This window comes from Periophthalmus magnuspinnatus, chromosome 21 (genome assembly GCF_009829125.3).
Source record: "Periophthalmus magnuspinnatus isolate fPerMag1 chromosome 21, fPerMag1.2.pri, whole genome shotgun sequence".
NCBI lineage: Eukaryota > Metazoa > Chordata > Actinopteri > Gobiiformes > Gobiidae > Periophthalmus > Periophthalmus magnuspinnatus.
Window position 1 is genome coordinate 32,339,483 of NC_047146.1, and position 26,701 is coordinate 32,366,183.

At 42.3% G+C, this 26,701-nt stretch overlaps 2 protein-coding genes across 2 annotated transcripts in view; both read right to left on the bottom strand.

Moving 5' to 3' along the window:
* Window positions 1-26,701, bottom strand: part of wdr75 (WD repeat domain 75) — a 137,126-nt gene that overhangs the window by 22,248 nt on the left and 88,177 nt on the right. The window lies entirely within an intron of this gene.
* Window positions 463-25,984, bottom strand: LOC117388979 (uncharacterized). Its single transcript, XM_055230404.1, has 8 exons — window positions 25,928-25,984; window positions 23,745-23,973; window positions 22,605-23,235; window positions 15,331-15,405; window positions 10,356-10,381; window positions 9,760-9,984; window positions 928-1,470; window positions 463-508 (listed from the first exon to the last, which is right to left on the bottom strand). The coding sequence occupies exons 1-8, from the start codon at window positions 25,932-25,934 to the stop codon at window positions 463-465; spliced, it is 1,782 nt and encodes a 593-aa protein (XP_055086379.1). The 5' UTR covers window positions 25,935-25,984.

Here is a 26,701-nt window from a genome sequence, read left to right on the forward strand (position 1 = left end):
ATCACAACACAAAACTACAGCATCACTACGGCATTAAATTAAACAATAAGAACATTATAAAGTAATACATTTTATAATGTTTTAGTCAAGAAAAAAATGTATCAAATCTCAAAACCACAACTGAAATGATTGTTATAGTTGAATGAATAAAAATGAAAACTAAAATAAGATGAAACATATTTACAATCCTGATTCTTTTTGCCCTTTATCTAATCAGTTGATAAATTGAAAAAAATATATGGGATAATGATAATACTTTTGGGTTGGTAACATATGACTCAAGATTCTCAGTAAACCCAGAGAGAGAGTGTATTACATTATTCTTTCACACTTATATGGCTGAAGTATCTTGATTAAGGACACAACAACAGAATGCCCTGGAATCGAACCACCAACAAGGCCTCTAGATGACTCAAGACATCCCCTGTGCATCATAGAGTTGACTCAAAAGGAGCAAAAGCTCTAAAAACGAGCATCTCTATTATCAGACTCCTGTATCTGAGCCAAACTGCACCGACAGAACACAAGATTATAGAAGCTGACACAATTCCAAATATGTATCCCAAAAATGATCTGGAAAAATGTATTTATATTCTGCACCCCACCCGGGTCCTGCTTCAGTAAAGGCAGACCTGGTTTAGACAGACTGTGATACTCTCACCCTGGGTCAATGGTTCAAGGTTGCCTGGTTTAGTCCGGATTTAGTCAATAAAAGTGATTCTGATTTCTGATTTAGTCCTGATTTAGTCCTGACTTAGTCCGGATATAGTCCTGTCATAGCCAAACACGGACCTTCACAAAAAAGTACAAAATCCCGAGGCAATCTTTTTTATTTCATGAAGTTTTTGATAAAGCTTCAGCAGTGTTGAGAGATACTTAATAGCGTATTTTAGAACTTCTAAACAGAGCAAGTTATTCCAGACCCACACAGCACCCTCCATTGCGGCCATGGCCACCCACTCACAGATCTGGGCCCATGGGACAGTCATGTACAACAGACACTCCACCGCAGGTACACCCAAAATAAGAGCCACTTGAACTCCAACTGGGGCATCTCTGAATCTCGCCCACAAAGATTTATTTTTCAGGAGGTCGCTGGTGAAACATGTACCACCATTAGCCTCAACCGCCCGGTCGATGGTGTTGAGAAGATCCCGAACTTGTCTGTCGTTGTTTCGATAGTCTTCCTGCCTCTGTTTTCTCCACCTTTTGTTGTCAAACACATGACAACGATTCCCACATTTCTCCAGCAGATCTCTTAAAGCATCGTTTTGTCGGGCCCAGTCTTTAATCCTCATGCCGACGGGGAGGTTTGCGCCGTGAGTGAAAACTATAGTCGTGTATTTAAGGGCTTCATCTGAAAAGTATTTCAGCATTAACTCGATAACCTTCTGCTCTTGCGTTGTGTATCTCTCAACTTTCAGGAGCAAGAGGAAAGCGTGAGGCCCCGGGGCGCAGTCTTTCAGACACCTAGAATTACATTCATGATGTTAATGACAATGAGGGAGAAGAAAGGAGCTAAAATATATAAATATATATACACATATAAATATATAAAATCAAAAATAACATTGATCATGGCTGCCTTGACCAAATATTTTGGGATATTTTGGGGCTGATTTATTCTTACCAAACTATGTGGTATACAAAGTTACTGCTTGTACAGTCAGTGCACTGCTATATTTCAAATTAAATAAGGTAAATAACAAATAATCTAGCAATGATTTTTCTCCTCTGCACGTTACAACAAACATCTAACACAGGAGAACACGGCACAGTGGCCTCTCCTGAGGCACTGAGGTCAGTTCTGCTCCAATTGAACTGTTTTTATTTGCTTTGGTCAAGACATCAGCCCAAACTAAATCCTGACCAACGCTGGAGCTTTGAGGCCAAAAGATAACAACCTAAAAGAGCAAATATGTGCCCCACATACTGGGCCAATACACGGCTCTATATACAACTCTATATACAACTCTATATACAGCTCTATATACAACTCTATATACAACTCTATATACAACTCTATAAACAGCTCTATATACAGCTCTATATACAACTCTATATACAGCTCTATATACAGCTCTATATACAACTCTATAAACAGCTCTATATACAGCTCTATATACAACTCTATATACAGCTCTATATACAACTCTATATACAGCTCTATATACAACTCTATATACAACTCTATATACAGCTCTATATACAACTCTATATACAGCTCTATATACAACTCTATATACAGCTCTATATACAACTCTATATACAGCTCTATATACAACTCTATATACAACTCTATATACAGCTCTATATACAACTCTATATACAGCTCTATATACAACTCTATATACAGCTCTATATACAACTCTATATACAGCTCTATACACAGCTCTATATACAACTCTATATACAACTCTATATACAGCTCTATATACAACTCTATATACAGCTCTATATACAGCTCTATATACAACTCTATATACAGCTCTATATACAGCTCTATATACAGCTCTATATACAGCTCTATATACAGCTCTATATACAACTCTATATACAGCTCTATTTACAACTCTATATACAGCTCTATATACAACTCTATATACAGCTCTATACACAGCTCTATATACAACTCTATATACAACTCTATATACAGCTCTATATACAACTCTATATACAGCTCTATATACAGCTCTATATACAACTCTATATACAGCTCTATATACAGCTCTATATACAGCTCTATACAGCTCTATATACAGCTCTATATACAGCTCTACACAGCTCTATACACAGCTCTATATACAGCTCTATATACAGCTCTATATACAGCTCTATACACAGCTCTATATACAGCTCTATATACAGCTCTATATACAGCTCTACACAGCTCTATACACAGCTCTATATACAGCTCTATATACAGCTCTATATACAGCTCTACACAGCTCTATACACAGCTCTATATACAGCTCTATATACAGCTCTACACAGCTCTACATACAACTCTATATACAGCTCTATACACAGCTCTATATACAGCTCCAAACAGCTCTATATACAGCTCTATATACAGCTCTATATACAGCTCTATATACAGCTCTATACAGCTCTATATACAGCTCTATATACAGCTCTATACACAGCTCTATATACAGATCTATATACAGCTCTATACACAGCTCTATATACAGCTCTATATACAGCTCTATATACAGCTCTATATAAAGCTCTACACAGCTCTATACAGCTCTATATACAGCTCTATATACAGCTCTATACAGCTCTATATACAGCTCTATATACAGCTCTACACAGCTCTATATACAGCTCTATATACAGCTCTATATACAGCTCTATATACAGCTCTATACAGCTCTATATACAGCTCTATATACAGCTCTATACACAGCTCTATATACAGCTCTATATACAGCTCTATACACAGCTCTACATACAACTCTATATACAGCTCTATACACAGCTCTATACAGCTCTATATACAGCTCTATACACAGCTCTATATACAGCTCTATATACAGCTCTATACACAGCTCTATATACAGCTCTACATACAACTCTATACACAGCTCTATACAGCTCTATATACAGCTCTATATACAGCTCTATATACCGCTCTATACACAGCTCTATACACAGCTCTATATACAGCTCTATATACAGCTCTATATACAGCTCTATACACAGCTCTATACACAGCTCTATATACAGATCTATATACAGCTCTATACACAGCTCTATATACAGCTCTATATACAGCTCTATACACAGCTCTATATACAGATCTATATACAGCTCTATATACAGCTCTATACACAGCTCTATACACAGATCTATATACAGCTCTATATACAGCTCTATATACAGCTCTATATACAGCTCTATATAAAGCTCTACACAGCTCTATACAGCTCTATATACAGCTCTATATACAGCTCTATATACAGCTCTATACAGCTCTATACACAGCTCTATATACAGCTCTATATAAAGCTCTACACAGCTCTATACAGCTCTATATACAGCTCTATATACAGCTCTACACAGCTCTATATACAGCTCTATATACAGCTCTATATACAGCTCTATATACAGCTCTATACAGCTCTATATACAGCTCTATATACAGCTCTATATACAGCTCTATATACAGCTCTATACAGCTCTATATACAGCTCTATATACAGCTCTATACACAGCTCTATATACAGCTCTATACACAGCTCTATACACAGCTCTATATACAGCTCTACATACAACTCTATACACAGCTCTATACAGCTCTATATACAGCTCTATATACAGCTCTATATACCGCTCTATACACAGCTCTATACACAGCTCTATATACAGCTCTATATACAGCTCTATATACAGCTCGACACAGCTCTATATACAGCTCTATACAGCTCTATACACAGCTCTATATACAGCTTTATACACAGCTCTATATACAGCTCTACACAGCTCTATATACAGCTCTATATACAGCTCTATATACAGCTCTATATACAGCTCTATATACAGCTCTATATACAGCTCTATACACAGCTCTATACACAGCTCTATATACAGCTCTATATACAGCTCTACACAGCTCTATACACAGCTCTATATACAGCTCTATATACAGCTCTATATACAGCTCTATATACAGTTCTATATACAGCTCTATACACAGCTCTGTACAGCTCTATATACAGCTCTATATACAGCTCTATACAGCTCTATATACAGCTCTACATACAACTCTATATACAGCTCTATATACAGCTCTATACACAGCTCTATATACAGCTCTATATACAGCTCTACACAGCTCTATACACAGCTCTATATACAGCTCTATACACAGCTCTATATACAGCTCTATACACAGCTCTATATACAGCTCTATATACAGCTCTATATACAGCTCTATACAGCTCTATACACAGCTCTATATACAGCTCTATACAGCTCTATACACAGCTCTATACACAGCTCTATATACAACTCTATATACAGCTCTATACACAGCTCTATATACAGCTCTATATACAGCTCTATATACAGCTCTATATACAGCTCTATATACAGCTCTACACAGCTCTATATACAGCTCTATACACAGCTCTATATACAGCTCTATACAGCTCTATACACAGCTCTATACAGCTCTATATACAGCTCTATATACAGCTCTATATACCGCTCTATACACAGCTCTATATACAGCTCTATATACAGCTCTATATACCGCTCTATACACAGCTCTATATACAGCTCTATATACAGCTCTATATACAGCTCTATATACAGCTTTATACACAGCTCTATATACAGCTCTACACAGCTCTATATACAGCTCTATATACAGCTCTATACACAGCTCTATATACAGCTCTATATACAGCTCTACACAGCTCTATATACAGCTCTATATACAGCTCTATATACAGCTCTGTACAGCTCTATATACAGCTCTATATACAGCTCTATACACAGCTCTATATACAGCTCTATATACAACTCTACATACAGCTCTATATACAGCTCTATATACAGCTCTATACACAGCTCTATATACAGCTCTATATACAGCTCTATACACAGCTCTACATACAACTCTATATACAGCTCTATACACAGCTCTATACAGCTCTATATACAGCTCTATACACAGCTCTATATACAGCTCTATATACAGCTCTATACACAGCTCTATATACAGCTCTACATACAACTCTATACACAGCTCTATACAGCTCTATATACAGCTCTATATACAGCTCTATATACCGCTCTATACACAGCTCTATACACAGCTCTATATACAGCTCTATATACAGCTCTATATACAGCTCTATACACAGCTCTATACACAGCTCTATATACAGATCTATATACAGCTCTATACACAGCTCTATATACAGCTCTATATACAGCTCTATACACAGCTCTATATACAGATCTATATACAGCTCTATATACAGCTCTATACACAGCTCTATACACAGATCTATATACAGCTCTATATACAGCTCTATATACAGCTCTATATACAGCTCTATATAAAGCTCTACACAGCTCTATACAGCTCTATATACAGCTCTATATACAGCTCTATATACAGCTCTATACAGCTCTATACACAGCTCTATATACAGCTCTATATAAAGCTCTACACAGCTCTATACAGCTCTATATACAGCTCTATATACAGCTCTACACAGCTCTATATACAGCTCTATATACAGCTCTATATACAGCTCTATATACAGCTCTATACAGCTCTATATACAGCTCTATATACAGCTCTATATACAGCTCTATATACAGCTCTATACAGCTCTATATACAGCTCTATATACAGCTCTATACACAGCTCTATATACAGCTCTATACACAGCTCTATACACAGCTCTATATACAGCTCTACATACAACTCTATACACAGCTCTATACAGCTCTATATACAGCTCTATATACAGCTCTATATACCGCTCTATACACAGCTCTATACACAGCTCTATATACAGCTCTATATACAGCTCTATATACAGCTCGACACAGCTCTATATACAGCTCTATACAGCTCTATACACAGCTCTATATACAGCTTTATACACAGCTCTATATACAGCTCTACACAGCTCTATATACAGCTCTATATACAGCTCTATATACAGCTCTATATACAGCTCTATATACAGCTCTATATACAGCTCTATACACAGCTCTATACACAGCTCTATATACAGCTCTATATACAGCTCTACACAGCTCTATACACAGCTCTATATACAGCTCTATATACAGCTCTATATACAGCTCTATAACAGTTCTATATACAGCTCTATACACAGCTCTATATACAGCTCTATATACAGCTCTATATACAGCTCTATATACAGCTCTATATACAGCTCTACATACAAGCTCTATATACAGCTCTATATACAGCTCTATACACAGCTCTATATACAGCTCTATATACAGCTCTACACAGCTCTATACAGCTCTATATACAGCTCTATATACAGCTCTATATACAGCTCTATACACAGCTCTATATACAGCTCTATATACAGCTCTATATACAGCTCTATACAGCTCTATATACAGCTCTATAACAGCTCTATACACAGCTCTATACACAGCTCTATATACAGCTCTATATACAGCTCTATATACAGCTCTATATACAGCTCTATATACAGCTCTATATACAGCTCTATATACAGCTCTATACTACAGCTCTATATACAGCTCTATACACAGCTCTATATACAGCTCTATACCTTACACAGCTCTATACAGCTCTATATACAGCTCTATATACAGCTCTATACAACAGCTCTATATACAGCTCTATATACAGCTCTATATACCGCGCTATACACAGCTCTATATACAGCTCTATATACAGCTCTATATACAGCTCTATATACAGCTTTATACACAGCTCTATATACAGGCTCTACACAGCTCTAATATACAGCTCTATATACAGCTCTATACCCAGCTCTATATACAGCTACTATAATACACAGCTCTACACAGCTCTATATACAGCTCTATACACAGCTCTATATACAGCTCTATACAGCTCTATACACAGCTCTATACAGCTCTATATACAGCTCTATATACAACTCTACATACAGCTCTATATACAGCTCTATATACATCCTCTATACACAGCTCTATATACAGCTCTATATACGAGCTCTATACACAGCTCTACATACAACTCTATAGTACAGCTCTATACACAGCTCTATACAGCTCTATATACAGCTCTATACACAGCTCTATATACAGCTCTATATACAGGCTCTATACACAGCTCTTATACAGCTCTACAATACAACTCTATACACAGCTCTATAACAGCTCTATATACAGCTCTATATACAGCGCTATATACCGCTCTATACACAGCTCTATACACAGCTCTATACACAGCTCTATATACAGCTCTATATACAGCTCTATATACAGCTCTATACACAGCTCTATATACAGCTCTATATACAGCTCTATATACAGCTCTACACAGCTCTATATACAGCTTTATACACAGCTCTATATACAGCTCTATATACAGCTCTATATACAGCTCTATACAACTCTATATACAGCTCTATATACAGCTCTATATACAGCTCTATATACAGCTCTATACAACTCTATATACAGCTCTATACACAGCTCTATACAGCTCTATATACAGCTCTATATACAGCTCTATACACAGCTCTATATACAGCTTTATACACAGCTCTATATACAGCTCTACACAGCTCTATATACAGCTCTATATACAGCTCTATACACAGCTCTATATACAGCTCTATATACAGCTCTACACAGCTCTATACACAGCTCTATATACAGCTCTATATACAGCTCTATATACAGCTCTATATACAGCTCTATATACCGCTCTATACACAGCTCTATATACAGCTTTATACACAGCTCTATATACAGCTCTACACAGCTCTATATACAGCTCTATATACAGCTCTATACACAGCTCTATATACAGCTCTATATACAGCTCTATATACAGCTCTATACACACCTCTATATACAGCTCTATATACAGCTCTATATACAGCTCTGTACAGCTCTATATACAGCTCTATATACAGCTCTATACACAGCTCTATATACAGCTCTATATACAACTCTACATACAGCTCTATATACAGCTCTATATACAGCTCTATACACAGCTCTATATACAGCTCTATATACAGCTCTACACAGCTCTATACACAGCTCTATATACAGCTCTATACACAGCTCTATATACAGCTCTATATACAGCTCTATATACAGCTCTATATACAGCTCTACACAGCTCTATATACAGCTCTATACACAGCTCTATATACAGCTCTATATACAGCTCTATATACAGCTCTATACACAGCTCTATATACAGCTCTATATACAGCTCTATATACAGCTCTATACACAGCTCTATATACAGCTCTATATACAGCTCTATATACAGCTCTATATACAGCTCTATACACAGCTCTATATACAGCTCTATATACAGCTCTATATACAGCTCTATACAGCTCTATATACAGCTCTATACACAGCTCTATATACAGCTTTATACACAGCTCTATATACAGCTCTATATACAGCTCTATATACAGCTCTATACAACTCTATATACAGCTCTATATACAGCTCTATATACAGCTCTATACAACTCTATATACAGCTCTATACACAGCTCTATATACAGCTCTATACAACTCTATATACAGCTCTATATACAGCTCTATATACAGCTCTATATACAGCTCTATACACAGCTCTATATACAGCTCTACATACAGCTCTATATACAGCTCTATATACAGCTCTATATACAGCTCTATATACAGCTCTATATACAGCTCTATATACAGCTCTATACAACTCTATATACAGCTCTATATACAGCTCTATATACAGCTCTATACACAGCTCTACATACAACTCTATATACAGCTCTATATACAGCTCTATATACAGCTCTATATACAGCTCTATATACAGCTCTATATACAGCTCTATACAACTCTATATACAGCTCTATATACAGCTCTATATACAGCTCTATATACAGCTCTATACACAGCTCTATATACAGCTCTATATACAGCTCTATATACAGCTCTATATACAGCTCTATATACAGCTCTATACACAGCTCTATATATAACTCAAAATATACAAACTGACCCCAGGATGTCTGAATTATCGTTGGAGACCTTGTTGGGGTCCGTGTCGAAGAATCCTGGGCAGTCGACCACAGTGAGTTTCCTTCCATGGACCCTCTGAGTGAAAGAGCGACGACCGCTGGTGTCAGAGTTTGGGCCGTGGGAAACATTAAAGACATTCTCTCCAATGATGGTGTTGCCCAAGCTGCTTTTTCCTACTCCTGTTTTCCCGAGGAGCACTATGCGTCTGGCTGCAAAACATGTCAACACGTCACAGCATTAACTGCAGTGTGGGCTGTAAGTTACTCATATTACTTACTTCATACTTAGTTAAAATTATAATCCAATTACAGTAACTAACAGATTAATGTTGAGTGGTCGACAGGAGTTTTAATAAGACTTAGTTCTTCTTATAGTTCTTCTTCTTCAAAATGGCATAAGAACAGTCCACTTTTCCACAACTATTCATTACTATCTGGGGCCAAACCATTTGTTTTTTCACAATGGGAAGAGAAAGGGATTCATGTATTAGGAGACATGTTTGGTGATTCTGGGCTTTTCCCTTTTAGTGATCTACGTGCTGTCTTTAACCTGCCAGCATCTTCTTTTTTTGTGTACCTGCAGTTGAGATCCTCCATGAAAGCCTATGGGGTTCCATGGACTGAACCTCTTACCACACACAAATTACACCATATATTAAATAGAAAAAAGAGCTTTGTTACACAAATATATAATTTATTATTGATTGCAAATTATAAACCATTGAAAATTGAAAACGTGTGGAGTACGGATTTGGATGCAGCAATGGAGAATGACAACTGGAAAAGAATATGGAATACAGTTACTTACTCATCAAAAAATCCAAACCATCAGGTACTACACTTCAACTTTTTACATAGAACTTATTTAACCCCTAAAAAGAGATACCTGATGAAGCTCACTTCTTCTCCATATTGTGATAAATGTTCAGAGAATGTGATTGGTACTTTTATCCACATGTTTTGGGATTGTAAAGACGTCAATATATTTTGGAAAACTGTACATTCCTATTTAGTTAAAATGTTAAACAAAGATTTTTGTTTTACCCCACTTATCCTTTTGATTAATGATTTTTCGATGTTATCAAATTGGTCCTTTTTTCACAAAAAGATTTTACTGGCAGGGTTGACAGCAGCAAAAAAACTGCTGGCCCTTCGCTGGCAAACATCTAACAACTTCTTAGTCACTGGATCAATACCTTTCGCTACATCATCAACATGGAACTATCAGGAGCTAAAATGCATGGAGCCAAAACAAAAACTATCTCATTATGGAGTAAAAACCTTATTGGAGCTGGATAATCTTAAATAATCTTAAATAATCAAGTCTGTGTGTATGTATGTATGTATGTATATGTGTGTGTATATATGTATGTATATATATATATATATGTATGTATATGTGTGTGTGTGTATATATATATATATATATATATATATATATATATATATATATATATATATATATATATATATATATATATATATATGTATATATATATATATATATTTCTTTCTTTCTTTTTCTTTATTCTTTATTTGACAGGGACCATGTACAAATTCATTAATCTTACAAAGAAAAGATGATTTGCACCAGATTTAGCTACTGCTACTTTCCATCTGCAGTCCCTGAGCAGGTGAACACACATTAAAAAACACATATCAATTGACAATTACAATATACGACTACCGATCTGCCATACAAATGTCCCCCCCAGTCCAAACTAATATAAAAATCATTATGTGCAGGTTTATACAGTGAGCACAGAGCAGCACCAACTAACTAGACTAATGTGGACACGTTTGATTATTTAAAATGAACTTTTTCAAATTTCTAGTAAAACTATTAAAATCCACAGACAATTTCAGACTGTCTGGAAGCTGATTCCACTGCCTAATGGTTTGATAAGAAAAAGCCGATTGAGCAAAGGCCGAGGATCTTTTTGGAACTATGCAATTTCGGTTTACGGAGGAACGAGTGAATCGGGTAGTTTGTTCAGAACAAAGAATGGTAAATTTTTTTAATGTAGGTGAAGCTTCATTATTAATAATTTTGAATAATTTTCTTAGATTTGAATACAAAATTAAATTACTGAAACTGAACATTTTATATTTACTTAAGACGTTACAGTGGTGATAATGGAGGGGTTTTTTATCGAGTGCCTTAACTGCCTGATTATAGGTGGATCTGAGAGATTTTAAAGCACACTCATTGGCCTGAGACCAACAGGAGACACAATAGGTCAGGTGTGGAATAATCATGGCATTAAAATATGTAAAAGCGGCCTCTACTGTCAGGCTGTTCCTCATGTGTCTAATGGAAGAGATGTTGTAGCGGATTGAATTGCGTACTTTTTTTATATGCTTTTTGAAAGACAAAGTCTGGTCCAAATGAACCCCCAGATACTTTGTCTCTGTTACAATGTTTAGTTTTATTCCAAACATATATATATATATATATGTAAGTGTATATATATATGTGTGTAAGTGTACATGTAAATATAAGTATAGTAATGTATAGGGGTATAGGAATACACATATAATGTGCATGCATATACATATTGTTTTGTTTGTTGTTGTTTTTTTCTTGTACATATGGAGCCCAGGGAGGGGGGGTAGGATATCACCATGAGCTCGGGATGTGTTTTTTTTTTTTTTTTTGGGGGGGGGGGGGGGGTGTTTTTGCTGTTATTATGTAAACAATAAAAAAAATTTGATCACAAAAAAAAATAGTTCTTCTAGTCATATGAAGGGCTACACCATGTTTCAAAAAGTGATCAAGTATGTAATGTTAAAGAAAAATCAACTGACACATTTTTAAATAAATCTTTGTTTCTTTTTGGACTTTTTCACTGGTCTTGTGAAAAAAGCCTGTTGTTTATTTTACAGTTGTAAAATCTGTACTGAACGTGATCATTTTTCTGCCATATTTTGGGGTAAACTGCATTCAGCCTCATCTTCACACGCCCCTGAGCTGAGCACTGGTTTAGAGGTCAGAGTTCACGCTCACTTATCTAAACTTCACGTATAATGAACATATTTTTAAGATAGTGTCATTTTTAAATATAAATGCAAGGGTGATTTAAAAAAAGAAAAGAAAAAAGCCCACGGGCACTGTGCTGGTGACCCCTGTTCTACTTAGACCTGCTTCAGTTTTTCTTCACTATCATCTTCCACATCAGTGATAAAAACACTCAAATAAATCTTTATTTGAGTTGTAGACATTGTAGACCTCCACAATCTTTTAGTCAATTTCAACAATGACATGTGGACACTGAACATTCACGAGGGAACTGTTCTTGAATGTGCAGAAACAGTCTCATTATCCACTGTTCAACTGCTCACATGTATTTTACAAAACTTTAAGGAGTTAAATCTACAATATGAGAGTTTAGGTTTAGGACTTACATGTCATGGTGGAGTCGTGGAGTCTGTGGAAACGTCTGGAAAAGTCTGTGGAAAAGTATCTGCACTTGGATTGTCTGCGTCAAAACGAAAGCTAATGTAAAATTTCCTTTCTGAACAATGATCAGGAAAACATCCTGCAGCGTAAACATATCAAACTGCACAGTATACGCCCAAGTAGGCAAGTCAAGGCAAGTTTATCTGTACAGCACAATTCATACACAAGGTAATTCAAAGTGCTTTACAGAATAAGAAGGACATTAAAATTACATAGATCAAAACATATATAATCACAAATAATCATCATAAAATTACCATTAAAAGAGAAAAGTGCAGAATAAAAACCTTTCAGCCGTATGCACAGATAAACAGAACTGTTTTGAGTCTGGATTTAAATATTGTCACAGTCGAGGCCTGTCTCACATCTTCAGACTGTTCCAAGTTTTAGCTGCATAAAACTTAAATGTTGATTCTCCATGTTTAGTCCTGACTCTGGGACCAGCAGGAGGCCGGTCCCTGAAGTCCTCAGAGTGTGAGATGGTTCATGTGGCACTAATCATAATATCACTACTATACTAATACTAATCATTATATCACTTAGACCATGTTTTTTGTGTTTTTCTTTTACATGGTCTAGTAATTGGTATAAAAAAACCAAACAAAAAAAACAATAAAATAAAGGATTCTGCTCTAGTGTATTTTCTAGCTGAAATCTTACATGATGGGGCTTTCATATGATAATACTAAATGGGTGTATTATATTCACAGAGCTTTTATCAATGGGACGTTTGTTAAGGACTGTGTAAACTGCAGCTGTACAAAGTCATATTTTCAGTTTAATGAAATTAAAATACTGTGATTATTTTACCTTTTAGAAATCACTTGGTCTTGTAACTAAAACTCATTTGGTTTGGTCATCAAAGACAGATGTCATGATCCGCACTGTCCGCTCCTGGTTTTCCTCCCTGTGTGCTCTTCCCCCTCCCTCACCTGCCTGTACCTGGAGCTGGGTGGAGCTCTCCTCCTGGTGCAGGTGCCCTCCTGCGCGCACCTGCTCTCCATCTGGCTAATCACCACACCTGCCATGGATAAGAGGAGATGGGAGAAGACACTCGGTGCGAGATCGTCTGGTTGTACTCACCCTGTCTGTGCTGTGTTTGTCCTCCTCACTTGTTCCTGTCATCCCTGTGTTCCTGTCGTGCTCTGGCCCTGGATGTCTGCTGCCCGCTCTGCCCTACGCCCGTCTGGTCTGCCTGTCGTCCTGTGGTCCCTTCATGTCCCCGGTCCCTGTGTTTCCTGTGTTCCCTGTGTTCCTGCTCACCTGCTCACCTCCGGATCACCCACTGTTCGTACTTTGTTCAATTGTTACAATAAATACTGTAAATCTGCCCCGAGTCTGCATCCCTTGGTCCGCTACACACACCCGTTACGACAACAGAGTGAGAAAATCTTTCATGTAAACCTTTTTGTTCCCCAATCTTGTCAAGATATCAGCACATACAGTGAGGCAAATAAGTATTCAAACACCCTGTGATTTTGCACGGTCTCCCACTTAGAAATCATGGAGGGGTCTGAAATTTTCCTCTTAGGTGCATGTCCACTGTGAGAGACATAATCTAAAAAACAAATCTGGAAATCACATTGTATGATTTAAAAAAAAATAATTTATTTGTATGTTACTGCTGCAAATAAGTATTTGAACACCTGTCTATCAGCTAGAATTCTGACCCTCAAAGACCTTTAAAAAGTCCACCTCCACTCCACTTATCCAAAATTAGAAGCTCCTGTTTGAGGTTATTAGCTGCATAAAGACACCTGTCCACCCCATACAATCAGTAAGACTGTCGTAAAGGCAGGCAAAACGGACCTAACAGTGCAGGACTCGGGAAAGATTTACAGTGTTTATTTACAGAATGTGAAATATAGTTCAAAAACGTGGGTAGATCTGGCGGGGAGCAGGAGCCGGGGTGCGGGTCAGGATCCAGAGGCGAAGCGGGCAGCGCCGGGGCAGGGAGCAGAGCAAGAGCCGAGGTCCGGAAGCGAGGAGAGCAGGGACGGAGACAGGACGACCAGAGTCAGGACAGGGAGCAGGGTGCAGAGCGGGGTCCAGAGATGCAGAGTGCGGGAAACAGGGCGAGACAAGACTGTACCAGGTCGGAGAGGCAGAGCAGGAACGGAGCCGGGAGCCGGGAGGGCAGGAGCTGGGAGGGTCCAGAGAACCGGATCTGGAGGACGGCATACAAAATCCCAATGAGCAGGATACAAAAGGCAAACAGCAAAAGGCAAGACAAGCTAGAGTATTCACGTGAACACGCGAATGATCTGGCACCGTGTGTCTGGTCCTGGCTCCTCTTATCCACAGCAGGTGGTGGTGATTGCGCTGATGAGATGCAGGTGCGTGCGGGAGGAGCCAGGAGCTCAACCCAGCTCCTGCTCCAGCAGGTGAGGGAGGGAAGGAACAGGGTAGGACAGAAAACAGGGAACCGGACGGTGCAGATCATGACAAAGACTCCAACTACTAACGTGGCCAAGACCAAAGAACTGTCAAAATGCACAAGAGACAAAATTGTAGACCTCCACAAGGCTGGAAAGGGCTATGGGGCAACTGCCAAGCAGCTTGGTGAAAAAGATCCACTGTTGGAGCAATTATTAGAAAATGGAAGAAGCTAAACATGACAGTCAATCTCCCTCAGACTGGGGCTCCATGTGAGATCTCACCTCGTGGGGTCTCAATGATCCTAAGAAAGGAGAGGAATCAACCCAGAACTACACGGGAGGAGCTGGTCAATGACCTGAAAAGAGGTGGGACCACCGTTTCCAAGGTTACTGTTAGTAATACACTAAGACGTCATGGTTTAATCATGCATGGCACAGAAGGTTCCCCTGATTAAACCAGAACATGTCCAGGCCTGTCTTAAGTTTGACAGTGACCATTTGGATGATCCAGAGAAATCAGGGGAGAAAGTCATTTGGTCAGATGAGACCAAAATAGAACTTTTTGGTCTTAATTCCACTCACCGTGTTTGGAGGAAGAGAATGATGAGAACCATCCAAAGAACACCATCCCTACTGCGAAGCATGGGGGTGGAAACATCATGCTTTGGGGGTGTTTTTCTGCACATGGGACAGGACAACTGCACTGTATTAAGGAGAGGATGACCGGGGCCATGTATTGCGAGATTTTGGGGCACAACCTCCTTCCCTCAGTTAGAGCATTGAAGATGGGTCGTGGCTGGGTCTTCCAACATGACACTGACCTGAAGCACAGCCAGGATAACCAAGGAGTGGCTCCGTAAGAAGCATATCAAGGTTCTGGAGTGGCCTAGCCAGTCTCCAGACCTAAACCCAATAGACAATCTTTGGATGGAGCTCAAACTCCGTGTTTGTCAGCGACAGCCCAGAAACCTGACTGATTTAGAGAAGATCTGTGTGGAGGAGTGGGCCAAAATCCCTCCTGCAGTGTGTGCAAACCTGGAGAAAAACTACAGGAAACGTTTGACCTCTGTAACTGCAAACAAAGGCTACTGTACCAAATATTAACATTGTTTTTCTCAGGTGTTCAAATACTTATTTGCAGCAGTAACATACAAATAAATTATTTTAAAAGATTTTTTTAGATTATGTCTCTCACAGTGGACATGCACCTAAGATGCAAATTTCAGACCCCTCCATGATTTCTAAGTGGGAGAACCTGCAAAATCACAGGGTGTTCAAATACTTATTTGCCTCACTGTACATTACTATTTATAATGTAAATGCTGATAGATGCACTCAGACCATACAGTCACTTTCAGATCTCTCCACATTGACTTGTATCACACCTTGTCTTGTTTTAACTCCACATGTTCCATCCTGAGGTGATCCAGCTCATGAAGCCTCCAGGAGCTCGTCTGGTCACACCTCAGGAGTGATTTCCATCATTCGGAATCTGACATTAGGAGCAGATGCTGTTGGACCCATTTCTTGCAAGACATAAACTTTTCTTTGTTTCAACATTCATCACAGCCTGCAAAAGGAGTCCTTCCACAACAACATCCATTGTGTTATTTCGGAGGTCTTGTGTCGGCAGGGCTCTTTCCGGTGTCCAGCGTCTTTAGCAGTTGGAACAGTCCCGCAGCCTCTTGGATCCGACTGAACTTGATACAAACACCTGAACCTTGTGATAGAAATTTAAGTATATTCATGCTGTGTATTTAAATGCATTTAATCACATAAGATCACATCAGTCAGACCCAGACCAGACATTAACATGTGTGAAGCTCTGTCTCCATCCCACAGGAAACTCGTTGTTGTTCTACCTGTCTAAGTGTAATATCTGGCTAAGTTCATTATCTCATGGGTGTGAAACAAAAGTCACTCTGCTTTGAAATGTATGTAGCATTGTCATTCTGGTATAAACTAGTCAGAGCTCAGATGCTCAGGGGGGGTTGAGACATGGACTTAGAGGGAGAGGGGAACTGGGGGAGAGGCCGGGAGGCTACCCGTCTGTGGCCATCGCCTGGGCCCTGTCCTGTCTGTATCTGCTGTAACAAACAATAAACCTTTTTCCTGTATTTTAAAACTCACTGAGCTTCGTAAATGGATTACTTTTCATCTAGAACTGTATTTTTTCCACAGCAACCTCAATAAACAAGTCCTGAACATTTATGATTTTGTTTTGGATCAAAGACTGGAACGGCCACCTTAACGTGGTGGAAGGGTTTGAGCACCCGAATGATCCTGGGAGCTATGTTGTCGGGGGCTTCATGCCCCTGGTAGGGTCACCCATGGCAAACAGGTCCTGGGAGACGGGTCTGACTAAGAGCGGTTCAAAAGCCCTTCATGAAGAGTAATCCAACAAGGTCAGCTGCGTCGCCCGGACAGGCGTTACTGGGGCCCCACCCTGGAAACAGGCCTGGGGTGGGTGCTCGGCAGCGAGCGCCTGGTGGCCAGGCCTTTCCCCACGGGGCCCGGCCGGGCCCAGCCTGAAGGAACGATGTGGGGCCGTCCTTCCGTGAACCCACCACCTACGAGAGGGGCCATGAGGGGCGGGTGCTGAGAGATCTGGGCGGCAGTCGAAGGCGGGGACCTCGACGACTGGATCTCCGGACATGGAGACTAGCTCTGGGGACATGGAATGTCACCTCGCTGGAGGGGAAGGAGCCTGAGCTTGTGCGGGAGGTTGAGCGTTACCAGCTAGATATAGTCAGGCTCACCTCCATACACAGTTTGGGCTCTGGAACCCAACTTCTTGAGAGGGGTTGGACTTTCCATTTCTCTGGCGTTGCCCGCGGGGAGCGGCGGCGAGCTGGTGTGGGCTTGCTCATTGCCCCACAGCTCAGCCGCTTCGTGTTGGGGTTCACTCCGGTGAACGAGAGGGTCGCGTCCCTGCGCCTTCAGGTCGGGGACAGGTCTCTCACTGTTGTGTCGGCCTACGGGCCAAACAGCAGTGCGGAGTACCTGGCCTTCTTGGAGTCCCTGGGAGGGGTACTAGACAGTGCTCCGATCGGGGACTCCGTTGTTCTCCTGGGGGACTTCAACGCCCATGTGGGTAACGACAGTGACACTTGGAGGGGCGTGATTGGGAGGAACGGCCTCCCCGATCTGAACCCGAGCAGTGTTTTGTTATTGGACTTCTGTGCTAGTCACAGTTTGTCCATAACAAACACCATGTTCGAGCACAAGGGTGTCCATCGGTGCACATGGCACCAGGACACTCTAGGTCGGAGGTTGATGATCGACTTTGTTGTCGTGTCATCTGACCTCCGACCACGTGTCTTGGACACTCGGGTGAAGAGAGGGGCTGAGCTGTCAACTGATCACCACCTGGTGGTGAGTTGGATCCGCTGGCGGAGGAGGAAGCCGGACAGACCTGGCAGGCCCAAGCGCATCATGAGGGTCTGCTGGGAACGTCTGGCGGAGCCCTCTGTCAGAGGGGTCTTCAACTCCCACCTCCGGGAGAACTTCTCCTTGATCCCGGGGGAGGCTGGGGACATGGACTCTGAGTGGGCCATGTTCTCCACCTCTATTGTCGATGCGGCTGCTCGTAGCTGTGGTCGTAAGGTCTGTGGTGCTTGTCGCGGTGGCAATCCCCGAACCTGGTGGAGGACACCGGAAGTAAGGGATGCCGTCAAGCTGAAGAAGGAGTCCTATCGAGCCTCGTTGGCTCGTGGGACTCCTGAGGCAGCCGATGAGTACCGGCGGGGCAAGCGTGCTGCGGCTTGTGCAGTCACAGAGGCAAAAACTCGGGGTTGGGAGCAGTTTGGGGAGGCCATGGAGGAGGACTATCGGACGGCCTCAAAGAGATTCTGGCAAACTGTCTGACGCCTCAGGAGGGGGAAGCAGTGCTTCACCAACACTGTTTACAGTGCGGGTGGAGAGCTGCTGACCTCGACTGGGGATGTTGTCAGGTGGAGGAAGGAATACTTTGAGGATCTCCTCAATCCCCCCGTCATATCTTCCGAGGAGGAAGCAGAAACTGGGGACCCAGAGGCGGACTCGTCCATCACCCTGGCTGAAGTCACTGAGGTGGTTGGCAAGCTCCTCGGTGGCAAGGCTCCGGGGGTGGATGAGGTCCATCCTGAGTACCTCAAGTCTCTGGATGTTGTGGGGCTGTCTTGGCTGACACGTCTCTGCAACATCGCGTGGCGGTCGGGGACAGTACCTGTGGAATGGCAGACCGGGGTGGTGGTCCCTCTGTATAAGAAGGGGGACGGAGGGTGTGTTCCAATTACAGGGGAATCACACTCCTCAGCCTTCCCGGTAAGGTCTATTCCAGGGTACTGGAGAGGAGAATCCAACCGATAGTCGAACCTCGGATTCAGGAGGAGCAGTGTGGTTTTCGTCCTGGTCGTGGAACACTGGACCAACTCTATACTCTCCATCGGGTCCTTGAGGGTTCATGGGAGTTTGCCCAACCAGTCCACATGTGTTTTGTGGATCTGGAGAAGGCATTCGACCGTGTCCCTCGCGATGTCCTTTGGGGGGTGCTCTGGGAGTATGGGGTCTGGGGCTCTTTGCTAAGGGCTGTCCCGTCCCTGTATGACCAGAGCAGGAGCTGTGTGGGGCCAGAGGGGGTCTGGTTTGGGAACCACAGGATTTCATCTTTGCTGTTTGCAGATGATGTTGTCCTGATGCTTCTTCGAGCCAGGACCTGCAGCACTGGGGCGGTTTGCAGCCGAGTGTGAAGCGGCTGGGATGAGAATCAGCTCCTCCAAATTGGTTCTCGACCGGAAAAAGGTGGTTTGCTCTCTCCGGGTGGGTGGTCTCTGCCCCAAGTGGAGGAGTTCAAGTATCTCGGGGTCTTTTTCACGAGTGAGGGAAGGATGGAGCGGGAGATTGACAGGCGGATCGGTGCAGCGTCTGCAGTGATGCGGTCGCTGTATTGGTCTGTTGTGGTAAAGAAGAAGCTGAGCCGGAAGGCGAAGCTCTCGATTTATCGGTCAATCTACGTTCCTACCCTCACCTATGGTCATGAGCTCTGGGTAATGACCGAAAGGACAAGGTCGCAGATACAAGCGGCCAAAATGAGTTTCCTCCGCAGAGTGGCCGGGCGCACCCTTAGGGATAGGGTGAGGAGCTCAGTCACACAGGAGGAGCTCGGAGTAGAGCCGCTGCTCCTACACGTCGAGAGGAACCATTTGAGGTGGCTCGGGCATCTGCTCAGGATGCCTCCTGGACGCCTCCCTAGGGAGGTGTTCATGTCCCACCGGGAGGAGGCCCCGGGGAAGACCCAGGACACTCTGGAGGGACTATGTCTCTCGGCTGGCCTGGGAACGCCTTGGGGTCCCACCGGAGGAGCTGGAGGACGTGTCCGGGGTGAGGGAAGTCTGGGAGTCCCTGCTTAGACTGCTGCCCCCGCGACCCGGCCCCGGATAAGCGGAAGAACATGGATGGATGGATCAAAGACTGGAGGAAGACGCACACGAGATGCACCAGACGATTCTGAAATACAACAACAAAACATTGAATTTTTCACTTTTTTCATGGCTTTGTTCATGCTCTGAGATATCAGGCGTCATTTTTTGTGAAATATATTTATTTATGTGTGGATAAATATCAGGTATACATTGAGTTTTCATGGTACAGCAAACAGGAGATCATGCAGTAGGCCTGTACCTCGATAGTACATGCAGGTCTAAGTCAATAATACAATGAGTTTATGTGTCTCACAATGAAAAAACTGCAGTCATGTTATTATTAGTAGCACATACATTTTGAATTTATACACATTTTCTTAACAGCATAAAATGAGCTCATTTTGCAAGTTGCTGATTGGCACAGGAAAGACATTAAGCAAGAGCTAGAGTGTATCACAACACAAAACTACAGCATCACTACGGCATTAAATTAAACAATAAGAACATTATAAAGTAATACATTTTATAGTGTTTTAGTCAAGAAAAAAATGTATCAAATCTCAAAACCACAACTGAAATGATTGTTATAGTTGAATGAATAAAAATGAAAACTAAAATAAGATGAAACATATTTACAATCCTGATTCTTTTTGCCCTTTATCTAATCAGCTGATAAATCGAAAAAATATATGGGATAATGATAATACTTTTGGGTTGGTAACATATGACTCAAGATTCTCAGTAAACCCAGAGAGAGAGTGTATTACATTATTCTTTCACACTTATATGGCTGAAGTATCTTGATTAAGGACACAACAACAGAATGCCCTGGAATCGAACCACCAACAAGGCCTCTAGATGACTCAAGACATCCCCTGTGCATCATAGAGTTGACTCAAAAGGAGCAAAAGCTCTAAAAACGAGCATCTCTATTATCAGACTCCTGTATCTGAGCCAAACTGCACCGACAGAACACAAGATTATAGAAGCTGACACAATTCCAAATATGTATCCCAAAAATGATCTGGAAAAATGTATTTATATTCTGCACCCCACCCGGGTCCTGCTTCAGTAAAGGCAGACCTGGTTTAGACAGACTGTGATACTCTCACCCTGGGTCAATGGTTCAGTCCTGGTTCAGTCCTGGTTCAGTCCTGGTCCAGTCCTGGTTCAGTCCTGGTCCAGTCCTGGTTCAGTCCTGGTCCAGTCCTGGTTCAGTCCTGGTCCAGTCCTGGTTCAGTCCTGGTCCAGTCCTGGTTCAGTCCTGGTTCAGTCCTGGTCCAGTCCTGGTTCAGTCCTGGTTCAGTCCTGGTTCAGTTCCGATTTGACTGAATGTTTTTTATTCTGGCTCTTCTCTTTTAATATTCATTTTATGATCCATTATTTGTTTTGTTGTATTGTGATTTTAATGTCTTTCTTATTCTGTAATGCACTTTGAATTACTTTGTGTACGAATTGTGCTATAGAAATAAAAAACTTGACTTGCCTGACTTAGTCCTGACTTAGTCCTGACTTAGTCCTGACTTAGTCCTGTCATAGCCAAACACGGACCTTCACAAAATAGTACAGTGTACAACATTTGGTACTTCCTGAAGTGCTTGAAAAAGATTCTTCAGTTCTTTGAGATAATCAATAGCGTACATTAGACGTTCTTTGTCGGGCAAGTTATTCCAGGCCCAGTTAGGACCCTCCCTTGCGGCCACCCACTCACAGATCTGGGCCCATGGGACAGTCGTGTACAACAGATACCCCACCACAGCTACACCCAAAATAAGAGCCACTTGAACTCCAACTGGGGCATCTCTGAATCTCTCCCACAAAGTTGTATTTTTCAGGAGGTCGCTGGTGAAACATGCACCACCATTAGCCTCAACCACCCGGTCGATGGTGTCGAGAAGATCCTGAACTTGTCTGTCGTTGTATCGATAGTCTTCCTGCCTCTGTTTTCTCCACCTTTTGTTGTCAAACACATGACAGCGATTCCCACATTTCTCCAGCAGATCTCTTAAAGCATCGTTTTGTCGGGCCCACTCTTCAATCTTCATCTTTTTGGGGAGGTTTGCGCCGTGAGTGAAAACTATAGTCGTGTATTTAAGGGCTTCATCTGAAAAGTATTTCAGCATTAACTCGATAACCTTCTGCTCTTGCGTTGTGTATCTCTCAACTTTCAGGAGCAAGAGGAAAGCGTGAGGCCCCGGGGCGCAGTCTTTCAGACACCTAGAATTACATTCATGATGTTAATGACAATGAGGGAGAAGAAAGGAGCTAAAATATATAAATATATATACACATATAAATATATAAAATCAAAAATAACATTGATCATGGCTGCCTTGACCAAATATTTTGGGATATTTTGGGGCTGATTTATTCTTACCAAACTATGTGGTATACAAAGTTACTGCTTGTACAGTCAGCGCACTGCTATATTTCAAATTAAATAAGGAAAATAACAAATAATCTAGCAATGATTTTCTCCTCTGCACGTTACAACAAACATCTAACACAGGAGAACACGGCACAGTGGCCTCTCCTGAGGCACTGAGGTCAGTTCTGCTCCAATTGAACTGTTTTTATTTCCTTTGGTCAAGACATCAGCCCAAACTAAATCCTGACCAACGCTGGAGCTTTGAGGCCAAAAGATAACAACCTAAAAGAGCAAATATGTGCCCCACATACTGGGCCAATACACGGCTCTATACACGGCTCAAAATATACAAACTCACCCCAGGATGTTTGTTCTATCGTTGGAGACCTTGTTGGGGTTCGTGTCAAAGAATCCCGGGCAGTCGACCACAGTGAGTTCCCTTCCATGGACCGTCTCGGTGGAAGAGACACGACCGCTGGTGTCAGAGTTTGGGCCGTGGGACTTTGCAAAGGCTTTCCGTCCAATGATGGTGTTGCCCAAGCTGCTTTTTCCTACTCCTGTTTTCCCGAGGAGCACTATGCGTCTGGCTGCAAAACATGTCAACACGTCACAGCATTAACTGCAGTGTGGGCTGCAAGTTACTCATATTACTTCATACTTAGTTACTTTAATTGGATTACAATTTTAAATAACAGATTAATGTTGAGCAATGTTTTCATATAGAGCTGTGCTACTCAGGAAATGTGCAGCTTACATGCACATCCTCTATGCTGCTCTCTTCCTCTATGCTGCTCTCTCCCTCTATGCTGCTCTCTCCCTCTTTGCTGCTCTCTCCCTCTATGCTGCTCTCTCCCTCTATGCTGCTCTCTCCCTCTATGCTGCTCTCTCCCTCTATGCTGCTCTCTCCCTCTTTGCTGCTCTCTCCCTCTTTGCTGCTCTCTCCCTCTATGCTGCTCTCTCCCTCTTTGCCGCTCTCTCCCTCTATGCCGCTCTCTCCCTCTATGCCGCTCACTTCCTCTATGCCGCTCTCTTCCTCTATGCTGCTCACTCCCTCTATGCTGCTCTCTCCCTCTATGCTGCTCTCTCCCTCTATGCTGCTCACTTCCTCTATGCTGCTCACTTCCTCTATGCTGCTCTCTTCCTCTATGCTGCTCTCTCCCTCTATGCTGCTCTCTCCCTCTATGCTGCTCTCTTCCTCTATGCTGCTCTCTCCCTCTATGCTGCTCTCTTCCTCTATGCTGCTCTCTCCCTCTATGCTGCTCACTTCCTCTATGCTGCTCACTTCCTCTATGCTGCTCACTCCCTCTATGCTGCTCTCTTCCTCTATGCTGCTCTCTCCCTCTTTGCTGCTCTCTCCCTCTATGCTGCTCTCTCCCTCTATGCTGCTCACTTCCTCTATGCTGCTCACTCCCTCTATGCTGCTCTCTTCCTCTATGCTGCTCTCTCCCTCTATGCTGCTCACTTCCTCTATGCTGCTCACTTCCTCTATGCTGCTCACTCCCTCTATGCTGCTCACTCCCTCTATGCTGCTCACTCCCTCTATGCTGCTCTCTTCCTCTATGCTGCTCTCTCCCTCTATGCTGCTCTCTTCCTCTATGCTGCTCTCTTCCTCTATGCTGCTCTCTCCCTCTATGCTGCTCTCTCCCTCTATGCTGCTCTCTCCCTCTATGCTGCTCTCTCCCTCTTTGCTGTTCTCTCCTCTATGCTGCTCTCTTCCTCTATACTGCTCTCTCCCTCTATGCTGCTCTCTCCCTCTATGCTGCTCTCTCCCTCTTTGCTGTTCTCTCCTCTATGCTGCTCTCTTCCTCTATGCTGCTCTCTCCCTCTATGCTGCTCTCTCCCTCTTTGCTGTTCTCTCCTCTATGCTGCTCTCTTCCTCTATGCTGCTCTCTCCCTCTATGCTGCTCTCTCCCTCTATGCTGCTCTCTCCCTCTTTGCTGTTCTCTCCTCTATGCTGCTCTCTCCCTCTATGCTGCTCTCTCCCTCTATGCTGCTCTCTCCCTCTTTGCTGCTCTCTCCCTCTATGCTGCTCTCTCCCTCTATGCTGCTCTCTCCCTCTTTGCTGCTCTCTCCCTCTATGCTGCTCTCTCTTTGCGTGGCTATTCTGAAAAATTGTAACTTTGACATTGTTAAACTGACTCTTCTATTTTCTGTAAATTCAGAGTCGATCTGTATCAGCAGAGATGTGGTGGGTCAAAACTACAAGTCTTTTTACTTTTTTTTTTGTAACAAAGTGCATTTCTTAAATGAGTTTTTCTTGCAGCTGATGATAAATGTGTGTAAAAGCTCAGCACATTATGAGCCTATGTTTGAGATGTGTGGCCCACTGGAGTTTCAATATGACTTAGTTCTTCTGCTTCTGTGGTGAACTACCTTTTTGAAACAAGAGCTACTTCCTGGGCACTGAGTCACAGGAAAGGGCGATATAAACTATGTATGTATAAACTCAGTCTCATTATCCACTGTTCAACTGCTCACATGTATTTTACAAAACTTTAAGGAGTTAAATCTACAATATGAGAGTTTAGGTTTAGGACTTACATGTCATGGTGGAGTCGTGGAGTCTGTGGAAACGTCTGGAAACGTCCGTGCTCTTGGGTTGTCTGAGTCAAAAGAAAGTAAAAGTAAAAATCAACTGTTCAGACACGAAAAGTTACGCCCAAGTAATCATCATGTGACCTACAGTAGACATATGATGCTTTTATAGATTTATTTTTGAACATCTACATGTACCTGGGGTCAAAATAAACCAGAACTGCACTGTGTCTGAATTCTCCATAGTTTGAGCTCCCCCCTGAAAAAATAAAATAAATGAAATGATATCATGAACCGCCACCTTAACGTGGTGGAGGGGTTTGAGCACCCGAATGATCCTGGGAGCTATGTTGTCGGGGGCTTCATGCCCCTGGTAGGGTCACCCATGGCAAACAGGTCCTGGGAGACGGGTCTGACTAAGAGCGGTTCAGAAGCCCCCATGAATAGAAAAACAACGAGGCCAGTTACGTCGCCCGGACTGGCGTTACCGGGGCCCCACCCTGGAGCCAGGCCTGGGGTGGGTGCTCGGCAGCGAGCGCCTGGTGGCCGGGCCTTTCCCCACGGGGCCTGGTCGGGCCCAGCCCGAAGGAACGACGTGGGGCCGTCCTCCCGTGGACCCACCACCTGCGGGAGGAGCCATGAGGGGCGGGTGCGGAGAGATCCGGGCGGCAGTCGAAGGCGGGGACCTCGACGACCGGATCTCCGGACATGGAGACTAGCTCTGGGGACGTGGAACGTCACCTCGCTGGGGGGGAAGGAGCCTGAGCTTGTGCGGGAGGT

Excerpts from the sequence above, each read along its gene's own strand:
- LOC117388979 (XM_055230404.1), bottom strand. Across the intron at positions 23,236-23,744 it reads GATAGAACAAACATCCTGGG|GTGTCTGAAAGACTGCGCCC; the intron begins GTGAGTTTGTAT and ends ATGTAATTCTAG. Across the intron at positions 509-927 it reads GCCGCAATGGAGGGTGCTGT|TTTGGCTCAGATACAGGAGT; the intron begins GTGGGTCTGGAA and ends CTGTCGGTGCAG.